At 35.7% G+C, this 14,547-nt stretch overlaps 2 protein-coding genes across 3 annotated transcripts in view; one reads left to right on the top strand and one right to left on the bottom strand.

The window, feature by feature from the left end:
* Positions 1-14,224, bottom strand: part of DSG4 (desmoglein 4) — a 30,553-nt gene extending 16,329 nt beyond the window's left edge. The window contains 8 exon segments of the mRNA XM_087869999.1: positions 1,606-1,791; positions 2,808-2,942; positions 3,201-3,367; positions 4,591-4,735; positions 5,052-5,207; positions 6,856-6,987; positions 8,526-8,579; positions 14,195-14,224. Of these exon segments, the coding sequence (XP_087726125.1) occupies positions 1,606-1,791; positions 2,808-2,942; positions 3,201-3,367; positions 4,591-4,735; positions 5,052-5,207; positions 6,856-6,987; positions 8,526-8,579; positions 14,195-14,224 (1,005 nt within the window).
* DSC1 (desmocollin 1) overlaps positions 1-14,547 on the top strand; it is a 325,511-nt gene that overhangs the window by 87,903 nt on the left and 223,061 nt on the right. The window lies entirely within an intron of this gene.

The following is a 14,547-nucleotide window of genomic DNA, read 5'->3' on the forward strand; positions in this document are numbered from 1 at the left end:
CCATAGAAAACAATGAATGAGTATGGCTGTGTTTCAATATAATATAATGTGCAAAAGGGTGGCAATTCATATTTGGCCTTTGGGCTACAGTTTGCTGACCTATGGCCTAAAGCAATATTTCTCAAACAGGATGGCTCTAGTACATTCTTAGAGTCCTTGTGTTCTCTTCAGGAATTTTGAAATTTTGTGTGTTCATTTAAATGACAATCTCAGAAGGTATACATAGATAATTTCCATAATTTTGGTGACCACTTCATAAATTAATACAGTGCATGATTTCAGTGCTGGTGATTGTGTTTTGTAGTAAAAAAAGTAATACTTCAATTGCTCCAGACAATTGCAAAAAGAATGGAGAAAGACTGTATATAGAAATGATATGAACTGGGAAGATCAGTAGGGGAAGGAAGGGATAAAGAAGGGGGGGTGATCAGAAGGGGGAATGAAGCATGAGAGACTATCGACTATGAGAAACAAACTGAGGGCTTCAGAGGGGAGAGGGGTGGGGGAATGGGATAGGCTGGTGATGGGTAGTAAGGAGGGCACGTATTGCATGGTGCACTGGGTGTTATACGCAACTAATGAATCATCGAACTTTACATCGGAAACCGGGGATGTACTGTATGGTGACTAACATAATATAATAAAAAAAATTAAAAAAAAAGAAAAAAAGGAAATGATATGTTTGCATTAGATGAAGGCCAAATGGCTTCCTGGTTTATAGTAATTGGGATAAAGAAAAGTAGTAACAGAATGGAATCATTGCAGTTCACACTTTGTACCAAATTAAATGTGTGCATTTGTCTATTAGTATATATTTTCATAACTGTACGTTCTGTTAACGTTGTTAGTAGTAATTTTGTTTGAGAAAAACATTAATTTCCCTTATTACATTAAAGTTCATTTGCATCTCACTGGTTTGCAGGTTTACTTGTTTCTAATTTGTATTTTTAGATTTTATTCCTGTCCAAAAGGTAAAATCATAAAGTAGTTTAAGAAAAATTAATTTATAGGAAAGTCAAATGAGAGCAACTCTAACTCAACATCTTTGTTCTTACATCTTTGTTTCCTTCCATGAACACTCTGCTGCAGCCTCAAAGAATTGCTCGCAGTACCCTGGGCATGGTTTACCTTTCCTCCCCTCAGTGAGTTTGCTCATTTCAGTTCTCATATTAGCAATCTCAGTTGTAAGGTCTTGCTTAAGCTGTATTCTCTGCACAAAACCTTTTCAGACAAATCCAGCTCAGAAAGATCTTACCTCTTAGTAATTATTTTATATTTCACCCATTTGGCTATTAATTAGGTTTAACGTTATAACATTTATACGACTTCTTTGTTTTTAACTCGTTATCTAATTCAGGAGTGCATGCCTTGTCTTCTCAACTAGATATTGGGCTCTGTGAGAACAAAACACCCTCCTTATTTCTTACTGCTCTTGGTAGTAAGGAGCGTGTTGCTGAGCTGCAAGTCTCAGATTGACATAGTGAGCTAACTCACGGCACTTGTCCACATACGTAGTATTGAAGGTTATGGAGTGTTTTTTGGAGGTATATTCTGTCTGTAAGAGTATTTTAAAACTTTAGAAGTATTGCAGATCCCATACTGTACCTTGACGACTTTCAAAATGCCCTCATTGGTTTGTGGGTCTGTTTGGATATCAAACCAATTCCCATCATTTCCGGAGAGAATTAAAAATTTTGCCAGCCAATTATCGGTGCCTTCTTCATCGAGATCAATTGCTTGTAATCGTATCAGTTCTGAACTTAGACAGTTCTCTTCAATACTTGCTGAATACTGAAATGACGTAGATCAATTTTATAATCAGCAAAGTTTCAAAAGAGGAAAGATATTTACTAATACACAACTGTCATTTAAGATACTAACAACAAACTCTGTCAATAATTTTTGCACCATTATTAAATGCCATACATTCTAATCAGAAATATAAGAATAAAATGATTATAAGATAATAAAACTGATTTTTTTGTGGTGTATGTGAAGTCAAGGTCAAGCTTGTTCCATTTTTCTTGCTTATTTTTAATTTTCCTTAAGTTACTTCCTCCTTTTACTATGAAGGGTCAGATGGTAATATTTTAGGCTTTGTGAGCCAGAAAGTTCATGTTGGAACTAGTTATCTCTGCTGCTATAGGATCAAAGCACCCACAGACAACATATAAAGGAATGAGTCAAGTTGTCGTCCAATAAAACATTTTTTTTAACCAAAATAGGTGGTGAGCCAGATTTGGCCTTGCTATTTTCAAATTTATGCTTCCTTATGCCTAAAGATGAAGGTGTAAATTGAGAATGTCTGGGACTCTTGTAGAATTAATTCAGCAAATTATCAGGCCCATAAAGATAGATCAATAATGTTACATGATTCCTAGATTTATATTAATAAAATCCCACATTTCTATAAGTAGAGCATATGGAGGGGATGGTCTGCTGCTTTCACAGATGCGAGTTGCAGAGAATAGTGACTCAGAGGTAAACATGCACTAGTAAGGTATATTATTATTTTTTAATGAAATACAATTGAAATACACTATCATTTTAGTTTGATGTACAATGTAGTAATTTGATGTTTATATACAGTTTGAAATGATCACCATAGTAGGTCTAGTTACCACACAAAGTTAGTACAATATTATTGATTATATGAGGTCTATTATTAGTATACGTAAGAAGTTCCAAGGTTTACACAGCAAAGCTGAGTCCATCCATACATATAACAGAATCAAGCTCACAAACTAGCAGGAAAGCAATCAATTACTGACACTTCGGGAAAAAGGATTATAAGAGTAACAACTTACAGAAGATTTCTCCAAGGTGGGGAAATTATCGTTGACATCTAAAACCTTGATTCTACAGTCGCACTCAGAAGACAGTCCATCTGCAGCTCCGTCTCGATCTGAGCCCCTCACGAGGAGGTTATACATACTGTGTTGCTTAAGATGAAAAAGAATTGTAAGACTTAGATCTCCTTTTGAATGAAATCCAACACATTCTGATGTTGTTCTTCCAATTTCCTTTTTATAATTTTATGTAAGACTTTAATTTTTTCTTCTTATAGTTTTCATTGAAAAGTCATGGTTGGAATATCCTTCCCTCCTTTATAGGAGGAAGGGCATACTTAGGTCATTTTATCTTTGTTTTTTGAAAATGGAATTCTTTATTTCTTATCATTCATTCATAGAAGGCTTTACCTCTCTGTCAAGGAAACTGGACATCGTGCAGACTTCTCCAGTGTGCCTGTTCAGGATGAACATTGGTGCACCTGCTGGCTCCTGAGAGATGATCTTATAGGCTATTTTAGAATTCAGATGATTGTCTTCATCTGCATCTGTGGCACTTAACTTTACAACCAGTGTGTCTAGGAATGAAGATGGAGGTGGAGAATGTTTGGGGCTCTGTTAGAATCAGTTCAGCAAATCATCAGGCATAGGAGGAAAGAGTGGTTGGCCTTCCCCTGAATTTTCTTTTGTTTTAGTTCCCATGAGAATATAGTATCATAACTTTCAGCTACACCCTTGACTGCAAAAATAATGGTGGTTAATGTCCTTTACAGTTTATAAATCCTTTACAGTTTATAAAGTACTTGCACTCTTTACGTGATTAAATGGTAAATTAGAAGCAAACGAAAGTAATCATTAATGAATGAGAAGTTCCATAGCCTTGATCATAAAGCTGAAAAGCGGATTTTATCAATTTGTTTTTGCTGTGGTCGTGTGACATTATTTTAAAATGCTAAGTAAGAAAGATTGTAGCTTGATTAAATTCAATGTTAAGATTATTTATTGAGCACCTATTTTCTTTATTTTTGTTCATCCAGAAAGTAGAGAATTACTGTTGGTTGCCTTGGAGGATGATAGCACTTAATTGATTAGTCAAAAACATATAACTATTCAAATGAAGATCTGTCCACAGGAATAGAAAAAGTTCTTAATTATTCATAGGGACAAAGAACAAGCATCTTAGGCGGTCCTCAACGGAGAACAGAGGAAAATAGCGACATAGGACAAGCATAGAAAAGGAAAGATGTTTAGGAGAACCAATAGAAGGAGGTGGAAAAAAGTATTGGAGCTGGAGATGGAATTAAGCAGGATGGAAAAAGTGAAAAAAATGAGAGAATGTAATGTAGCTTGCTGTGTAGACTGTGAAGAACCGGTAATTACTCTCTGGGATCAACCTGTTGGATACTGTTGGAAATGACCTTCCATCAGTCTCTGGTGTGCTTCAGCCCAGAACTTGAGGAATAGACCAGCACAAAGCCCTTTTCCACATCCATGGTTTCTTCTTTAGTTTATTCATTTTGATTAAGTTAATCATGAGTCAGTAACAACCTTTAAGGAAGGCGCTAAAGCTCCTACTAAATCACATGTATAAGAATTCTCCACAAACAAGAGGATATTTAGCATCTTAGACATGTTTTTTTTTTTTTTCTAGGTCAGTTTTAAGCTAGAATTTGTGGGGTTTATTCAAAATACAAGTTTGACTTTTTCTGATCTTTAAATTACCTGTATGTCAATTTCCTACAGCTTTTGGCCAAGAGAAATCTTTGTGGTATAATGCAGAGAGGGAGTGTCATCTACTTACTTGCATCACTGTTTTCTTCAATGCTGGCTGTGTACACGTTTTGTGTAAAAACTGGAGGGTTATCATTTATGTCCATAACCTTGACCCTAAGCTCAAGAGGTCTTTCTAAATCTTCACCCCGTGAATTCAGAGCCCGGCAATAGATCTGTGGAGAGTTGGGGAAAAAACTGTCGTTTTCCATCAAAGGAAATTAAGTAACATAGTCAAAAAAATATTTCAGGAAATATGCAGGGAAACAATTTACTTAGTGAATTCAGACTATATTACAGTGTATTAATTTAAACATTATCAAGACATTTGATGGCAAACCAATGCAACATGCCAGACACTCTTGAACTATAAACTTATGTTTTCATACTCTTTTCATCTCTTCAATCCCTTTATTTGGTTTCAGCTTTACAGTGTTTTAAAAGGGGAAGAATAATAAAATGCATAATTTAAAACACACTGTTGTGACTTACCAAGAAAAGTGGAGTTATCTCTCTGTCTACCACTGAAGTGATGTTAATTTCCCCAGTTCGAGGATTAATGGTGAACACTCCGTAAGGTGGTCGATCAATTCCTACGCCAGAGATGCGGTATGTAATCTTCTGGTTCGCTTCACAGTCTGATCGAATCTATAAAGAAAATGGCTAGGACTGTGATCTTATTGAAAGTAGATTATGAACTGCAGAGTATAATAAAATGAGAAGGGAATAGCTTTGTAGCCAGATGGGCTTTGGGTTGAAACCGGGCACCATGATTTACACCTGTGTGACCTTGGAAAGCTCACTTAAATTCGCCAAGTATCAGTGTATAATGGGATAATCCCACCTACATCCTAGGTTTGTTGTGGAGATTGTATGAAGTAACATATATACACCCCACCCCAATGCCTGGCATAAGGCACATACACACTTGATGCTAGATTTGTTATTGTTAACAATACATTTTTCAGTTCTCTGATTTTCTTTGCATATAAAGAGTTTGACAGAAGAAATCACCATCTTTAGTATTTCTTAAAAGGTTTTGTCATATTGATATGTACCTTGACTAGACTTTAGTTGGAGATTTAATCAAAATTATAGATAACTCAAGAAAACCAGAAGAGAAACACATTGTTTAGAGATAATTTTTTGAATTGAAACCTACCATGTCATTCATTCACCTGCCAAATAGATTTTATGGCACATATTCTGCCATATAGGTTTTGTTTTAATAGTTTTATATATATTGCTCATAAATTTAAACAAAGATAGTTTAAATTTTTAAATCTCACCTGTATACTGAAGATGAGAACATTCAGCAATACTAAGATTTATGACCCAAATATCCACAACTAAATAAAGGCAACTGGAAATACAACATGGATTAGCACCACTCTAACCCAGAGATCTTATTTGTATAGATGAAAATCTAGGAAATCCTCCAAATGCAATAAAAAGAAAAGAATATGCCATACGGTGAGAGTGAAGTAACCTAAAGTCATAACTGTGAGTCAGAAGGAAACAATAATTATTTAAAGCGTTCCAAAAATTTCCCAAATTCTGGAAAATTCCCAGAGAATATATAATCTCTTCTTGAGCTAAGGTTGTATTTGTCAAATCACTGCTTACTGTATATATATGTAAAACTTTATATGTACATTTAAACAACGTATAAATGTAAAGCTTTCAGGAGAATTCTGGTTGATCACTCTACTGATTTCACTAGTGGGCAAGGCCGAGATGCCTGAAAGAGCTAATTAGTGATACTGCTAAAGTGGATCCCGTTCTTCACAGGTTAATTTACTACACTTTCTTCCCTTAACTTTCCTTCCTTATTAATTACATTATTTGGTATACTTTTTAAGTTTCTCCTAATTTCTGGATATAGGAATCTAGTGGGAACTTTTAACACTTTCCTTTCTTGGAGAGAATTAATTCATACTGTAAACCTTTGATTTGGGGGAGGGATAGTCAGAAGATTATTACTACATGCATACATTTCCTAAAACATGTAGATAAGACAGATAAGCAAAACACGAATAGATAAAGCCCCGTTGTGCTGGAGATCCAGGTCTTTCTTTTAGGATCACTCAAAGACTCTCTGCTCTGTATCAACTCTTCAAAGGTGATATTCAAAACAGTGCCTCACCAGCATGAGCAGATGACTACACGTCACCCATCTTCCTAAATCACTATGCAGTAGTGAAGGCTGCAGATCTCCAAAACATCTGAGGGCTTTCCTGCTCTGCAAAATCATTTGTTATCAGCACAGCATGCTCCTGTTTATTTCATCACTTACTCTGGCAATCGGATTCCTCTTGGAGTTGTCCTCTCCTTCTCTACAGGCAGCAGCAAACTTGATCCACTCCCGCTTTTGTCTTCTGACGGTCTGCCATTTTGTAGTGCCATTTTCAATGTCTAATTCTTTCACCTTATGCAAAAATAGTTCACGTTTTGTACAGTGTTAGTACAGTTTTACTTAGGAAGGACATTTATTCAACATTATAAGGTGCACCCAGAAGAAGCAATGGTATTGAGTTTGAGAAACAAAGAAGGAGTTTACCAATTTATGACTCTACATAGGTATAGCCTGATCATGTGCCTACCTACTTCTTTTGGAATCATCTCACTTCTAACTATCTGATTCTAGTGAAACAAATTTCATTAGCTATGTGTGGTGCTCACAATGTCTTATACTGGATGATATGTTATGATTTTTCTTTTTTCAATCTGTCCTCAACATGTGGAGACCTTGCCTGCCTCACTCCTTGAACTCTGATCAGGCTTTCTGGTCTCTAGAGTTTAAAAGACTACTAGTGTTCCATTGAGTACATCCTGTGCAAAAGGAAAGTTGTGCTGGTGAGTATGTTCACCTAAAAGAGGGAAAGGATTTTTCTTTTCTGTTGGTAAGGACATCACTTTGTCTAAGCACCCAAATATATTATTGTAGGATTAGAAGAATATTTTAACTGAATTGATGGTACTTGTGATAATCCCATGGACAACTCTTGGCTTCTCAATGTTGTCCATTTGTATTTCTGCTTGCTATATGTTTTTCTCTTTGTAGTCTTATGTTGCTTTTGTTGGAGGACGTCTAACAATTTTATAGTATTCAAGAGTTTAATGTTACCACATGCATAAACGTTTGTATACATGTGTAAATAAATGCATATATTTATATGTATAAATATATGTATAAATTTTTTAGTAACTCCTAATGTACTTATTTGAGACACAGATGATTGTAGGTTTGTTTAAGCTAGGGCTTCATTTAATTAGCGCTTTGTGGGAAGGAAATGTTCCTTGTGAATGGAGCTTATCCTTTCAAGAACCAAAGCATGTACGTTTTCCTCCCATTTTGATACGACTTCCTGAAACGTACCACATATTCGGTATTTTGTCAACAGACATTAGAAAAGTAATTTTATTTTCTTCAGTGATTTGAGACAATCATAATGAAAGTTTAACCACTGTAATAAAATAAAGCCCTCCCAGAGATGGAGGACAGTAGCTTTATTTCCTGAACCCCACTCTAAATGGCACCAAATTCTCTGTTGTTCTACTTAGTTATGATTACATATTTTTTTACTTTTATATCTTTCCCTCATTGATTGACCATCAGTTGTCTTTCTTGATGATGTAAATGTCTAAAGATCCTCTTCCCATCCTAATGTGTTACTGTGCTTCTTCTGTTTGGCTTTAAGTTGGGAAATGTATGGATAAACTACTAATAGAGTTTGAAAAGTAGGCGTTACTATGACACTGAGCTGTCATAAACCACGCCTGTAAACATGTGTATTTGGGAGTATGGGTTTACCATTGCTATTTCAGTTTGGCAGAAGTTCTTTCTCTTACCTTTTATCTAGATGATTATGATTTCAAATATTCTGATATTTGATATACGATGCATTACAAAATTCCATTTTTCTTTCAATTTTAAATCGAGAAAATAGTTTTATTATACATTACCTCAACGATAAATTCGCTGTTTACTTCCAGCACCACCTGTTATAGAAGGCACAACATTAGCAAAAATTTGCATAATTAAAGGAAGCAGTGTCATAAAACCATTGACAATGGTCTTTTAGTAATTCATTTCTTAAATATACATTTTGTTCATACTATGGAATAAACATGGGTAATACAAAATAAATAATAGAATTTTTGCCCTCCAAACGTTTTAAACTTTTAGTGAAGAAAAACACATAATTACAGCAAGGCAGGTTAGGATGCATGCTTTAACAGAGACATCCATGGGCTCAGTGGGAGGATGCAGCAGACCACTCAAGTGATCAAAGTGAATTTTGGTAAGGCCTTGTAGGAGAGTAGGGATGAAAAGGGTTCTGCTTTTAAGGATGAAGTTGCTTTGATAAGAGGAACTGATGAAAAAGAAAATTTCAGCCAGAGTAAAACATGAGCATAGGTGTAAAGGACATTCTAGAAATGATCAATAATATTATTAGCTAGAAGGTAGAGGAAGTATTAAGGAGACATGGGAAACAAGGTTTGGAATGTCAGTTTGGACAGATCATGAAGTGCTTTATATACCAGATTCAGGAGTTTGGACTTTATTGCATAAGAGACTGGGAGTGACAAAAGTGGTGTGCATAAAACATGGCATTGAAACACAGGTAGATTTTAAAGGAAAAGACTGGAAGTTGAGACACTTAGGAATTAGCAGTTGCTTGGGTAGGACATAGTTAGAACATCAACTGTTCTAACTACGCTGAAGTGGCAGTGGAAAGGAGAGAGGACAGAGATGTTCCCAAAGGACTGATAGGGCTTATGGACCGTGGGTGCCAGGGGAGGAAGGGTCAGATGGCTCTGGTGGTGTAAGCTTGACTTTCAGGGACAATTGGAGTGCTAGTCATAGAAACAGAAAATTCATCAGTAGAGTGTCACTGCAGTGAGAGGATTACTGATGTTTGTTTTATTTACTTTCAATGTGATTCTAAAATTGGGGATAGATATCAAAGCTAAAAAAGTAGAATTTTCCAAGATGAGTGTTATTTAAAGTTAAAGGAAATGAAGATATTACATTAAATGGTTTAAAGTAAATGAAGTAGGCAGGGAATGAAATCTTATGGGAGATGCTTATATTTGTGCATTGTACAGAAGGAAGAAGTCTAAAAGCAGAGGGCTCTGAGAGACTAAGGACAGAGAGAGATCAAGGGACCAGGGTTGTGGGTGCACAGCACATTTGGTCAATGTCAGAATGCTAGAAAGTGGCAGTGATTGTGGTGATTGTAGTGGGTTGGTGAGGAAGCTGACTTCAGAAAGGAGAGATTGGATAAGTAGTTAGAAAAGTAGCAAGAAAGGAAGCAGAATGAGTGGAGTGCAGTGATAAGAGGTAGACAAAGAGGGAATATTTAATGATTTATGTGCATAGCAAGGTCAAGGTGAATGGGAAATGAGAAGGTCATGGGATCTTAAAGCAAGCAGTCATTGCTAACTTTTTCTAGTGGCATAAGCCAAATTACAGGAGTCAAGGGATGAATTATTGAAAAAGTGGAATAGCAATCATAGATTACGTTTTCAAGTTAGGAGATAAAAGAAATGCAGAGGTAAGATGCAATTTGAGGAGTTAATTAGATCAAGACACATTTTTTTCATGTTGGAAAATCATGACCAAATATACAATTTAAAGGGGGAGGAAAAGGGGGTTGTGGAGAAAGAATGATAGGAGGAAAAGGAGAAAGAGAGGGGGAGTAGGAGGAAGAAATCAAGGAACAGTTACAATGGTGATTAAAAGAGAATAGGAATGACTGGATTAAAACTGTGAGTAAAAGAGACTTGGTAATGAGGTAGATTATTTCTTCCTTTGAAATAGAAGAATAAAGAGAGAAAATCATTTTGAGGTATAATTGAAGGAAAATTATACCAACATTTGGTGGAGTTGGAGTGAGCAAGAAGGGGGAAGGGTGAGGGAAAGTGACAGGATGCCAACTAATGCCTTAAATCAGGAGCAGTGGGCCCACCTAGAATTCTTGATTTAGGGAACACTTGAGCACAGAAAGTTAGAAACAGAGGAAGCCAACTATTAGTCCATAGCTTTGAAGAGTTTGAAGACTAGTTGAGATGAAGCAAGAATATGATGTGCAGCCCACCTGTTTTGTGCCTTTTCTAATAGAACTTGGCAGCCTAGGAGCAGAAAGAGGAGGAATGTGAGGGCTCTCCTTTAGTTGGGGATTGTTACCATGGCAGACTGGAGATTCAGAGAGGGGATAAGGTACTATTGTGAACTCCAGTGAGTCGGGGAGCAGAGTAAAACCAGGGAGAGACTAGAGAGAGATTGGGATGGGGTAGAAGGTGCAGAGCAAATCTGCAGGTGTGAGGGGTGTGTAAGAGGAAGTGGGGGTGTGATGGGGATTTAGAATCCACCTGTGTCCAGAAAAGGGAAAAATACAGATTAGAAATTTGCCAGTAAGACATCGTATTTCCTCTTAATTCACTTTCTCCCTCACATGTACTTTTATTAGACATTAGCAAAATATCTAGACTTGGAAAAAAAGTTCACTATTTAATAGAAGATGGTTTTATTTGATTGCAAAGGATGTTTTGTTTCATAATAAATAATGCCTTTTGGGGGTTAGGTATTTTTTTGCTGTTAGAAAATTAGATGATTCTGGAAGGTATAAGGAAAAGTAAAAATCACACTAAATCCTACTACTTGGAGATTATTACTGGTAATATTTGGAAAAATTCTTTCAGCCCTTTTTTTTTTCTTCTTCTTTTCCCCAAAACACATACATACACAAATTGTAATTTTTTTTAACCAAAAAGAAGTTATAATATGCCATTTGGTAGTGATTTTTTTGTGCTCAATGATTATCATGGTGAAGTTCCACATGAGTGAATACGTAGGGACATCATACACTGTGAAGGTTGTCTTATGTATCACTCTAGTAGGTGTCTTCCATTGAAGTTTTTGGGATATTAGGATAACAGAGAACTGACTAGTTAGTGCTGCAGACTAAACTCTGACATTAGACTGTCAGGCACTGTCCTCCAGTGGGAGGTTAACTTAACTGGAAGCACTGCCTTGAAGGATGCCAGAAGGTTGGTGAGCTTGGCACGTGAGCCCACTGTCAAGAGTTTCTTCTTCCTTATTTTCAGCTTCCCACTGGTCTCTATTTTCTCCTTCTCCTGCACTCTCTTCTCTCTCACAGATGGAATATCTCTCTAATTCCTCTTTCATTTCTTTCATTGAGATTTGGTAGATTTTTTCTGTACACCTTGTATATATTTTGTTAGATTTATACCTAAAATTTTAATTTTGGGATATTTAAATGATACTGTGTTTTAAATTTCAAGTTCCATTTGTTCATTGCTGGTATATTGAAAAGCATTTGTTTTTTGTATATTAATCTTGTATCCTGCAACTTTGTTGTAATTGCTTATTAGTTCCAGGAGTTTTTTTGTCAGTTCTTTTTAACTTTCTACATAGATAATCATGTCATTCCATTTGTGTTGGCTTTTAAAGGAAGGTTGGAAAAGCTTTCTTGCTTGCATAGAAGCTTGTTTATTTTTAACTAATGAATTGCACTTCCATTGAAAACTATTGTACAAACATGTTTACTGTGGAGTGTAATGTATAGCTTTTATATATGTTCCTTAACAGTACCAAATCTTTTCTCATTAAGGTTCTTTCCTAACTAGTTATCCCCAACTCTCTTAAGATTGAAAAAGTTACCAAATACAAAGTCCTTATTTAAATCTGATATAGTAAAATATCTTACGGGGCTACATCATGGATTTTTTGCAAGGACCAAATAAAAATGATATAATAGCCAAGGCAGTCTTTTTAAAGCACAAATTGGATTAGATCACTCCCTTGCTTAAAACTCTCAGGGCAATTTCCTGGAAGCCTTAGAATGGAATTTAGACCCCTCCATAGCAAAGAGGCTCTATCTGATTTGGCTCTGCCCATCTCCCAACTCTATCCCTTATTTCTGTTCCTGCTGCTCTCTGTTCTTCCAGGACCCAAGGGCTCCCTTGTCTCAGGTCACCGAGTCACTGTCAGGAAAGCTCAAACTTCTGATTTTCAAAACACTGGCTCAGTCCCCTTCTCAGTGAGACATCCCTGACTCCCTGACCCTGAAGCTCAGTCAGCATCCATGACCACCCTTTGTCGATGGTTGTCAAATCCATCATTGTTACATCTTCCTCTGTAGGAGTCTTCCTAGCATTTTTCAGTGTCTGATGTTATTTTGAAAAGCTATCCATTTACTTCTCTATTATCTGTACCTGTCCCATTACTATACATGTTCCAAGAAAGTTGGGACTTTGGGGAGCATGTTCTTCCTCTCTCCTCTATCAGAATGCCCAGTGTCTGAGGCATGCAGTAAATATTTGTTGTAGAAACGAATGGACAATCGCTATAAAAATGATAAAGATATTAAGTCTTGCAAAAATCGAGTGTGGCATTATTAGAAAATGTAGAAGATATAAAAAGAAAAATATATACAGATACATAGATGTATGACATAATCCACATAATTCTTTGAAAGAAATTGTTTTACAGTGGCTTTGGTATCCTTTTCTTTTGGTTCATGATATGCATGTGATCACTCACTATCCCTGCTCTTGATTAAGCATTGAACTTGGAGCAGCCTTGAAATGAGAGAGCTGCTATTCACGTTCACTCAGGCACACTTCAACCTTGTGGGGAATTTTCTCTCTCCAAATTTAAATGATTTCTTAGACTTCTCATGTACCTTAAATGGTAATTTTCTGAGATTTCTTTTCAACTTTTTACCTTATCTGTAAAGCATTAATCTAATTATAAGTATGATAAACGCACATAAGAATATTTGATTAGCAGCATCTGAAGGAATGACTAAAATCGTATATCATGCATTTGTACCATTGGATTTTAGTGTCAGTGTGACTAAATTATGGTTTTGTACAAATGGATAGATGACAGATTAGAAAACCAGTTGGGTAGCAGTGAATCGAACTCCACTCCTTGCGAATACATTGGCACTGATAAAATAGCTAGAGGGGACTGCCTTCTACAGGGCCATGTGATGGCTCTATGGGATGATTCAAGTCTTATTAGACTTGATCTTTGCCACAAAACTATCTGCTTAAGAAAAATGAAATATATAAACTTCGTTTGAAATCCAGAAGTTGGCTTTGTTTATAATCTGTATTTACTTTGTAAATAGTTGGGTGAGATGTAGACCTTTCAGAAAAAGTGGGAATTAAAAAAAAGGAAGACAAAATAATATTTGTAATTTAGTACTGTTCTTCTCCTGCCTCCTATCCAACTGCTTGGTCTTCATAAAATCAGTTCTACTACATGTACAGACTTTAGATGAATATATAACATCAATGATTATGAAGCTTATTTTGTTTCAAATTGTTTAGTTATGGGAAAAATACGTGGAGATACATGTTATAAGTGAAAGTCTTGTTCTGATCTAAAAGTAGGACAAAATAGGTATTTTATTTTTGCTGAGGGACCATTTGGAATTTATTGTTAATAATGAATCTGCCAGAGGCATTTAGTGTTTAAAAAAAATTTAAGAAATGGAACACAGGCATAACATTTAAGAGAACAAAATTTGACTTGTATCTTTTCTTTATATTTCCAAAATAAACTCTTTGGATTTCATATTCTTATAAGTGATCCTGCAGATACTTTTAAACACTAACATTGCCATGAAGAGAAACATTTTTGTAGTATTTTGCATTCTTGAGAATGTTTAATAATGTTTCATCTATCATTAAAAATGATTTTTAAAATGACCTATATGCTGACAATTCTATTGAGTCCTTTTTTAATATTGTTGAAAATAAATAATTGAAAATCATATGACTTGAAGAGGACACTTTATGAGTTTTAGAGTCAATTCTTTCTCAATACTGATATAGATACTTTGAATTATCCCTTGGTTCAGTGCCCCAGATACTTTTACAGTCCACTGCAGGGCAACATGTAATATTTGCCATGTGTGAGAGGTGTGACTTTTTTTAAAGGGAGATT

The sequence above is a fragment of the Ursus americanus genome, chromosome 19 (genome assembly GCF_024610735.1).
Source record: "Ursus americanus isolate L20-20 chromosome 19, mUrsAme1.1.p, whole genome shotgun sequence".
NCBI classification, from domain to species: Eukaryota; Metazoa; Chordata; class Mammalia; order Carnivora; family Ursidae; genus Ursus; species Ursus americanus.